The sequence below is a fragment of the Botrytis sinoallii genome, assembly GCF_014898435.1.
Source record: "Botrytis sinoallii strain Bc 23 chromosome Unknown BSIN_009, whole genome shotgun sequence".
Taxonomy (NCBI): Eukaryota; Fungi; Ascomycota; class Leotiomycetes; order Helotiales; family Sclerotiniaceae; genus Botrytis; species Botrytis sinoallii.
In genome coordinates, this window is record NW_024066036.1 from 2,200,318 (window position 1) to 2,210,785 (window position 10,468).

Genomic DNA, 10,468 nt, shown 5'->3' on the forward strand with positions numbered 1-10,468 from the left:
TACGAAAAAAACTTAATTATATTAAGGAAAAGTATTTACTAAATAAGAGGTTCTTGATATATTATCTCAACAAAAGGTTGATATTCAGATTTAATATAATGAATATCAAAAAGAGAGGAATTCTAATAGAGAAACATTTTCTAATCGATATTATAGTAAGTATGGAAAGACTGGGCATAATATAAGAATTTGTCAAAATGATTTAATAGATTCTAGATTATTAGAATCTTTATAGTTTCAATTAATTAATTTAATTATTATTGAATAATATGAGTTTGAAAATATGAATTGAGGTAAAAGTAGTCCACTCGATGATATGGTCCACTCGATGATAAATCACGTTACCCATAATAGACTGAAACACTTCACACCAACAATTACTCTCGTGTCAACCCAGCTTCAGTAAAGCAATAGGTACTCTTGTTATCTACCTATTCACATTTATTTCCAGACTTTCATCTTGTGAATGGCAAAGGTTTTAAATAAACTCCAGTGTCAAGTCAAATCAAGTCAAACCAGACGTCCACCATGTAAGATCAACTTATCTTATATTACCTATTCAAAGTCCTTTAGAAAATTCTCTGACCTGAAGCCTAGGGAACAAGAAAAGGCTTTTGTAGCCTTGAAGGTTGAAGTCTCATCAAGTACATCAGAGAATGAGCAATTTTCAATCACAGCTACGTAAGAATCATTCTCATCCAGATATTTATATAGGCGACAGCTAACTCTTTTTCCCAATCCAGATCCTTTGATGACTCGAAATCGGGCAATCATACAATCACAGATTTGAGTTCAGAAATGCCGAGCATTGCAGACGGGGGTCTCAGTCAAGAAACAATCACAGAGCTTATAAGAACCAGAGCTGTTCCGGCAACAACTTTCTTATGTTTTTCTCATTTGCCTTTGGAACTTCGATACAAGATTTGGCGCCACTCTTTTCCACGACAACATCTCATTTTGAGCGAATACTCCTTCATGAGACCCCTATCGTCTCCCTTCCGACACATGCCTTCATCTTTATTTCGTACCCATGTCAACCTCCCCATGGCATCTGCAACCCGAGAGAGCCGAGCTGAAACTTTGAAGCATTATTATGCACTCTATCAAGAAAATTACAGATATCCAAGAACAACGTCTTCTAGTGCCTTTCAGGTAGCGGTTTCCGGATCCAATGACTACTTGAGTGGTGCAACAGATTTGCTATTACCACGTGTAATGTACTTCAACCCGAACATCGACTGTCTCACCCTAATGTACTGGGATGTTGAAGCTATATCTTCCGATCTCCACGATATATTTCCACCATACAATCAGGAAATTGTGAGATGTCTCGAGAGTATTCGGGAGGTCAGGGTGTATCACGTAAAATTGGGAAACCTCAGGCTTGACTATACAGGGCTTAACTATACAATTGATGTGGTTAGTCTGTTAAATATTATTAAGCGTTTCAAGAATCTTCAACGTATTTACTTGATCATGCACAAGTACGCAAGAGTTCACATTGACGACCAATTACATAGAGACTTTACCAACAGGCGGATGAAGGAGTATTGGACTGGACAGGCGGAACTAAAAGTTGTATGGGGAAAGGAGGACGAGAATGGCGTATTGGTTGAGTTAAAATGAAAGAGGAACCTGGTGGAATGGCAAAAAGAGGAGAGCATGAGATATAGTTCATTCATTGATAATTTGAATGAGATTGAGATTTATTACAGGATGATGACGGTTTGTCAAAAAGCTTTCTGTAGCTTGATAGTTTGGTCCAGGTGACTGAGCTTTATAGATTGTTCTTTAGTTTGCTATCATTGGCAAAATCAAGCAGCAAACAATCAAACAATTGGGAATCTACTATTGCTTCATTTCTGATCTATAAAATGAGATTGAATTCCCAAATTCCATAAAGTCTTGTAAAATTTGAAAAGTATCTTTCGAGAAAAGTGAATCTATAGGGCCATTCTATATTTGTGAATCAATAAATTCTGTAAATTTAAGGAATAGACGTTGAAATTACAACCTTGGAAGTATCTAAAAATACCTAGTACCTAGGTAACTCATTATCCACCCTCTTTGGAAGTCTTATTGATAGGTCAGCTTTGTTAATTCATGGTAATATGATATGGTGAATTAGATCCGAGCAATGTTCTTGATGCATCTATCAATGTCTTTGAGAGCCACATGATTAATATACAGCTTCCCGAGGTCATTTACTAATGGTAATACGGTATGGTGAATTGTATTAGGGCAATGTTTTGATACAGCTGCCGATTAGCCGAGATCAATATTTCATTATATGAACGTTCACTTCGCACAACCTTTTCGAACAACACAGTCTCGAGAATACAATCAACAACTACTTCATTGTAAAGACCTTTCTCCTCTACACAACAGTTTCGAACAATACTTCTTCGAGAAATATACTCAACAACCATCACACACCCAACAACCAACAACCATCATACAACCAACAAACTCACTCAATCAACAATTACGGATCATAGTAACACCATGTAAGGAACACTTCCCAATAAGTTGAATGATAACTAATGGTTCTTTCTCAAAGGACTCCAAAACGATCATCCGGCAGTAAAGCCAAGAAGTCCAAGAAGTCACAAAGCACAAAGGTTCAAACCGAAAGACCTCTAGCTAAGACATCTCAAGCCCCTCTAGCTAAGACGTCTCAAGCCGTGAAGAAACCATGGGGTGTCGACAAAGGAACCCAAACGACTGGTCCACCTAAACTCACAGAGTTCACACCCTTCCCCAGACTACCACTCGAAGTGCAACGACAAATCTGGCGCTCCAGTTTCGAACCCACAAAAGTCGAGCTCCGATGTGGAGTCGTACGAACCATCCCACGCGGCCAGTACGTTCCCTACGATTATCCGTACGAGCAACGTTCTAGAGATCGTCTCATCTGCATGCAACACAAGACTCCGCCTACCAGCAGAATCCCCATTGCCTTTGTCAATCGAGAAAGTCGCGCCGAGACACTCCGCCACTACGTTCGTCTCTACCAGGATCTTCATACACCCGAGCACGGCCCAAATCTTGTGTACCCGTGTACGCTCTATTTCAACCCGGAGATCGATACCCCCATCTTCTCCGCAAACAAGACGCAATACACGTTTGACAAAATACATCTCTCCCTGGAGAGACTATTTCCTGCACACGACCCAGTTGCCGTCGAAACCATGAAAAGCATCCGCAAAATCGAGATCGAGTTCGCAGGATCATACGAATCCAATCGCGATTCATACGATCTCGATTCCTGTCGCGATGCCCTAGCGATGTTTGAGAATCTGGAAATCGTGCAGATATTGAGTACCAACGCGCGTCCCAATCCCTCGTTCGACGCGCATTCCTTCATATCCCAATATTACTCCCGCGAGGGAAATGGCCCGAGCTGGAATAGGAAAACTCCAGTGCTGGTGCGCTTCTGGTCTCCGCCGGATTGGCTTTTCAACATCAACAAATCGAGCGATCCTGAGGCGGTGGCTCAAAGGTTACGCTGGCGTGAAGAGCAAGCTTCCAGATAATAAACCTTTGATTGCTTCTGTGTGAATTGAGAACTGGATGGCGCATCGAGGATGCAGGGTGTAGATGTTACATTTCAGGACCAGCAAGAAACGATCTCGGGTTGACTTTCAGTTCTTTGCAGAAGAAGCTGTTTCTGGATACCATGTAATAAAATACATATCTCAACTCATGTTCCACTGTGAAAAAGAGCCTTGCAATAGTTTTATGTGCACACTAATGCAGATACCAAAGAATCAAAACAATCAACTTACTCACAAACAATAAACTCACCACTGGAAATCTTAAAGTCACTCTCCATCCCACCATTATCTTTTCTCCGTCTTCTGCATTGCCCCTCTCAGTCTCTTGTCACTCCCCACATCATCTCTCATCAATCTAACCATCAATGCTCACCATCTCATCTTCTCTTCTCCCAGTATATTCCGTTTAATTTTCCACTTCAGTAAACACATTCAGTACCTCCTTTCTCTTTCTTTCCACATCATCTCCTATTCTTTCATGATTCTGTAACTATTGTGTAGTTAACCTTCGGCTTCATACCCAACGTAAACCCCAACCATCTCCAATAAACCACACCACAAACATCTAATCCTCCCATCTTTCAATTCACTGTCATAGAGGGCACCGGAGCAACAGGTTGAATTCAACTCTCCCACCACATCATTCATCTACACAACAACATTTCTCACTCTTCGCTTACCATCTCACAAACCCCAAAGTGAGTTAGCAGACCCTTTGAGCCTTTACCTTTACGATTTACTACATCTACCACTCTCTCACTTTTCCAAAACTCTAGCACCTCCAGCACCTCCAGCACCTCCATGCAAACCCAGCACAATTTGCCAAACTTACAATACTATGAACTTCTCATTCCCCCATTCTCTCAATTCTCAACCATCACCCACCCCTCTCACAGTTCCTCACTCACATACCACAACTTCTTGATTCAAAAGAAATTGCGTAACTGTGTAGGAATACACTCCAAAAACTCACCCACCAGTCCAGAAAATGAACTCTCCTTACCTCCTACAGAATCATGAAATCATCCTCAGACTCTCCATCCAGATCCCCATCTCCGTGCACATACGTAGCATCTCCATCTACCCCTAGACCTCTCAATGCTCAGTGAGTTTCGGTTTCCCGTCTCTTCTCTGCTCGCGGAAATGTGTGAAAGTATTGATAATAGGCCACATCTTCTCCACCTTCACCTTTGATATATCCCTACCTACCTTCTGAAATGCACTTCACTTAACCTCCTATCTCGACTTTCCTCTTCCCCACTTCCCTACCACCAACAAACAACCAATAAGCCAACTAAGCACCAAACAAACCTATCAAACCCCCCGACCCTCCAACCCCCAAACCTCAACTCGCATCTATCACAAGATGCCATCCATCACATTAATTACCTACGTAACAAACCATCTACCACAGCACACCAACCATATCACATACAATCACCACCCACAAACCCACAAACCCACAACATTCTCCCCTCCTCTCCTCCCCCCTCCACCAATCCTAGCAACCCAGCCCAATCCTATCCACCCGTTCCAAAAAGAAACCACCCCAAACCACCCAAACAACCATCCTATCCTCATAACGCAATCATTCCCCCTACCATTAGCACTAGCCCCAAGATTACGAATCCGCCACTTGGAGTGGCGATTTCTAGCGAGTTCTCGCCCGTCCATTCATTTATCCATCCATCCATCCATATCAAGTATCCTAGAAATAAACATTCTCTCCTCCGCATTCTTAGGGCCCAAAGACCTATTTTTTTTTTGAAAATCGCGGGAAGGGAAATGGGATGGGGATAGATGGAGTAAATTTTACATGTAATCTTACTTTATAAGTGAGCAAGAAGAGAAATGGAATGGTAATCTTATATGCGGAGAATGCATTGCTGTAGATATGTACTAGGTAGGTATATACGAATCCCACGTACCCGCATCGCACTCTTAGATTACAACGAGCATGTGTACATAGACGTCCAAGAAATAGAAATAAAAATAAACCATATTCGTACGTACTGGATTAACTTTACCTACTAGCCCACCAGCCCACGATCCACCACCAGACTACACTAAGGTTATGGACACTAGGTAGGTACTTATAGGTAAGTCCTCACCACGCTATTCGCCGGAGAAAAAACAGGCGGAATTTGACAATTTAAATCTCTATTAAAATCTTCTAATTTAATTGAATAATAAATCATTTACAAATGATTTATTAAATCATTTACAAATGATTTATATAAATTTAAAAAGATCAAAAGAAATTTTAGCCCCTTTTTGTTTAGATAATGTTTCGATATTTTATTTTGTATAATATTGAAGGAAAGTAATTGAATGATATTGTATCATAGATGTGGTCGAATCCCGCCTGTTTTTTCTCCTGCGAATAGCCACGTATTCCAGTCACGTGAACACATCAAATCCAGATATTCCACCTTCCACTCCTAGATTATTCTTGCTCTTTCCTTCCGTCTCCATTTAACTATCGTACCTATCCTTCTCTTCTCGAGATTTGTTGCATATCTTGTGGCATATTTGGAAAGATTTTTTAAACAATATACTCGTAGAACTATATTTGTTGACTAAATGAATGTTTACCGAATGCCAACCATACTCATCCAAGCTTAACCTTATACTTATACTTGTATTCTTATAAAATAAGCAGATATGTCGTGTCGCTGAGGAAAAATCCTAGGTCAAGGGTAAGATTGATCAGCTCTTTTTCATTTATTCTGTGGTTTATCATTGTGGAGTTGTAGTATAGGTAATAGGTATATACATTTCTATCTAGCATTTTCTGCATATTTCTAGTCGCATGTATGTATGCACGAGGAGGGAGTTGAATTATTAGGCTTGTAGATGGTAGATAGGATTACGAATTGGGATTTCAGGAAAAGTATACTGGTATAATGAAAGAATTGTTGAGTGGATGAATGAATGGGCAATCCATCCATCGTATAGGTAACCTCACGGTATAGGTCACGCGAGTGTCCTGAATGCGGCGGGGGTGAAATGGAATTGGAAGGTTTATGTACCTAGGAAGACCGTAAGAAGTGAGATTTGATTTGAATTTCCCGATGAGGAGGGTGTGTTAAGTATGGCCCGGGTTTCTTTTGAGTTTTTGGGCTTGTATTTTGCACTTCAACAGAGGTAAAAGAATCAATAGGGAAGCGTTTATTATCCAGGTAGGCTCTAGGTACCTACTCGAGTGTATCTATCCGTCATTAGAAAATTCGATACCCGAAGTAATGCCCAATGACTCCTCTTCCAAGCTCCAAAACAAGAGAATAAGAGAATAAGAAAACATGAAAACTTTATTAAATACCTATCTAGGTCTCTACCTACCTAAGGAACTGGTGAAGATGGGATTGTAAGATTAACCGCGTTGAATCTCGGTACGTACAGTGTACCTTCCAGGTCGCGAAATTATATGTCTGAGATGTTGTCTGGGTAGTGTTTATTAGGTTACTAGGTATGATGATATGGTATATTCATCTATTCACCGTGAAAATAATTTTTGCATAGGAACATAGTATAGGTATGTATATGCTATGTCTCAACGCACCAACCTTCCATCATTCCAAAGTTATATTTGTTTCCATCAGAATCAAAATCCGACCTGGACTTCACCGAACTCAACTGCACTGGGTCAGACTGAACCCAAAAGAGTCCGGAGAAACCCTATTGGGAGCGGAGACCCCGCGATGGAAGAATGGAATTCGGATGGACTGAAGAAAATGTGGATGAGAGAGAAGTTTTCAGGAAGATGGAGACTTCTGGACTCTTTTGATATTTATCAATGGCATGCATGTATGTAAGATCTTATGTATTCATTGAGGACGGTCTCGATTCATGAGGAGGTAGTTAGGGGTCGATACCAGATTCAAGCTCATTGGTCATTGATCATCTAGTGAGCCCGCCGGGAACGAGAATCATTGATTGGAGAGATGGAAAGTTCCATATCTCCAAGAGCCAACTGGCCGAGGGCCAAGGTGTACTTCGTAAGCACGGGATGTTGGAGATCGGGGTTTGGAGGAAGATTAGTCCAATGGATTTGAGATTGATACTCACGTACTCACGTATTGCTATTATCCTGTCTCGAGCTTGTTACCTATTTAGTACCTGTCGATGGATTGTGGTAGGAATTGAATGAGGAGGAAGCAATTCGCCACGGTTGTCACGGCGTCGAATCCTTTTGGGAAAAATTATATCTCCGTACATAGGATAGGTACTCGAGTACTAGATAACCTCAGTGGGGACAGATACAGCAATCTGTAAAATAGAATAAGCAGAGTCCCATTCTGAAGCATTCCAGCTTTTGGCTATTATATGTATGCTTGTGTAACATACTATGTCTCATGTACCTCTCTACGGAGTATACTCTGCTTTTCTATTCCTATTCACTACAATCCCAAGCCCACCCCTCATCCTCGGTTCTACATCGCCAGAATCGGCAAATCCTTCTCTCCTCCTGCCTCTCCATCCTCGCATCTTCCAGAACTTCACAAACTCCCATCTGCCGATCCATCACTTTCTTTCGCAGAAATGTTTCATTAGGTCCCGTTGGAAGTGGAGATCTCATGCCGTTTTGGGGTCGTGGTGCATGGGGTGGTAAAATTCTCCCACAGGGAAATACGAGATGAAACGAGCTATTGTTTGTAATTTTTGTGGATCCTTGTAGGGATGGGATTGGATGGAAATTATGGAGTGGTCCTGAGTATGGAATAATTCATCTCATATGTTCACGTTTACCTGTCTAGGTATCTAGTTTGTAACTCTATAGAGGTAATAAATGATAGGTGTTGATATGGTAGTTGTCGTTAAAGTAAGAATACCAACAAAACCATTCCTTCCCATTCCAATCATCTACAAACCGCAGGCACAAAAATCCCCAAGGCTGAATAAATGAAACCTATTTTCAGAACTCGCCTGTCCTTCGCCCCTCGTGTAACATTTTCGTACCTACCTTTAATTTATTTATACCTCATTGTGCATATGCATGCCGAGGAGAATAAATCGATGCATTTGCATTTGCATTTGCATATGGCGTAAGCCCTCCATTCACAAGGCTTAATCACCCCCCAAAGAATTGGAAAAAGGGGCACCCAGTATTAAACTTTTCACGTGCCAAGAAGCCTCCCCTGACGTGGATGGTCTAGAGTGGCCCGACCCGCAGGTAGAGTACGGATGGAGTATGCATGTGTGCGTAATTAATTACTCAGCCCCTACCTAGTCTCCTAGCGTGTGAAGTTTGCACGAACTCTTTTTTTGGGGAGGGGAGGGGAGGGGATGATCAACGGTTTGTGTCTGTCTAGGTAGTTTGTGGTAAATAGTAAGTAGTAGGTTAGTAACTGACTAGTGTATGTAGTACAAAATACGGTACGGGAGTGTCTAAAGAAGTGGAGAGTTGGAGAAATTGTAGACTAATTCCCCAAATGAGACTTGATTGACAGACTAACTGACTGACTGTGAAGGGAAACCAGAAAAAAGGATGATTCATGAGGGAGTGACATGTTTGACATGTTCATGGCGTAAGAATCCTTGAAAATCGGTTGCAGATGGTGAAAAGGTACTGGACGCAGGGCTCTGGATGGAGGGTGGCGTTTTGAGAGGCGAGTGGCGTTTTAAGGTACGCCTATCATTGATGAGATTGATGGATCGTGTACATGATATCGTCGGTACCTTTTCTTTTTTCGCGTGTGCAGATTCTGTAACGACTTTGTAACACGATATCAGGGGGAGAATGCTTGGAAAAGGTTATTGGGCTTTTTGTTATAGATGCGGGATGGGGTAAAGGAGAGTAGAGGAGAGGGTAGAGGGTGAGTTAGAGAGCAATGAGTATCTAGATAAAGAGTAAGGACTATAAACTATAGACTATAAACTATAGATTATAGATTATAGATTATAGATTATAGAATATCTTCACTTATACCGTATTTTGACCCCCAAGCTGACCTCAAATCTCGCTTCCTATAATCAAAAAGAAGCCTTTTAATTCACAATCACTCCCTAATTAGTTGATACACGCGATGAAGAATGTATAGAAGCAGGGGAATTATATACATCTCCACAATTATCCATGTCCCCCGGGGGCTTAATTACGGTATGCTAAGCTCATAAGCTGACTTTTTTCAAGGTTAGATAGTATTCACGAGTATTCGTGCCATTGACCATCAACCATTAATCATTTCTCATTGACCCTCTCGACCTCTCGACCCTCGCTCTTTCCCTTCCACACCTTCCACCTTTCAATGGTCCCTATCTAATCTCTCAGGGGTTCAAAGCAAGCATTACTGCACATTTCTTTTTTTAAATCCATCCTTAAACCTCCGAAATACATCTTTTTCATCCAAACACATCCATTTGGTCTGTTGTCAGACTCTCTCTCTCCCTCTCTCTCTCTGAGCCACCGAAGATTCAATACGGAAGTCTTCATTCATTCATTTCATCCGAATCGGAATAAAAAAGAAGAAGAGATCCAGTTTTATTTTCAAACACTCCCTCCTTTACCATCCATCCATCCATCCATCCATCCATTTAATCTACAACCTTACATGACTCTCGCTCATTGACTAAGATCTTCCCCAATTCTTTTCCAAGCTCCAGCATTTCATAGCAGAGTCAAGAACCGGGTTAACTTGCGAACCCATTCACATATCGAGTCATATACTACATATTAACCAGGTATTTCGAGGATACGAAGCAAATCTGATTCACTTTGTCAAGTCCGTTCATTCGTTCATACCAGACATACGCATAACCGAATCTGGACCTTTCCTTTACAAACACCATCTACCCACAATTTTTGATACCCACCGTGGCATCCATACACTCTTTTCTCCAATCATTCTAGACTCCTATTTCGAGTCGACCCAACCTTTCAAGCCTTAAAGAATTTCCACAAAACCGACATC

General features: G+C 41.2%; 2 protein-coding genes across 2 annotated transcripts; both read left to right on the top strand.

Moving 5' to 3' along the window:
* Positions 1-798: 798 nt before the first annotated feature.
* On the top strand, positions 799-1,626 carry EAF02_006141 (uncharacterized protein; the record flags this gene model as incomplete). The annotated part of the gene is made up of 1 exon (XM_038902189.1): positions 799-1,626. The coding sequence occupies one exon, from the start codon at positions 799-801 to the stop codon at positions 1,624-1,626; it is 828 nt and encodes a 275-aa protein (XP_038758406.1).
* Positions 1,627-2,543: 917 nt separating this feature from the next.
* EAF02_006142 (uncharacterized protein) lies at positions 2,544-3,536 on the top strand (the record flags this gene model as incomplete). The annotated part of the gene is made up of 1 exon (XM_038902190.1): positions 2,544-3,536. The coding sequence occupies one exon, from the start codon at positions 2,544-2,546 to the stop codon at positions 3,534-3,536; it is 993 nt and encodes a 330-aa protein (XP_038758407.1).
* Positions 3,537-10,468: the final 6,932 nt, after the last annotated feature.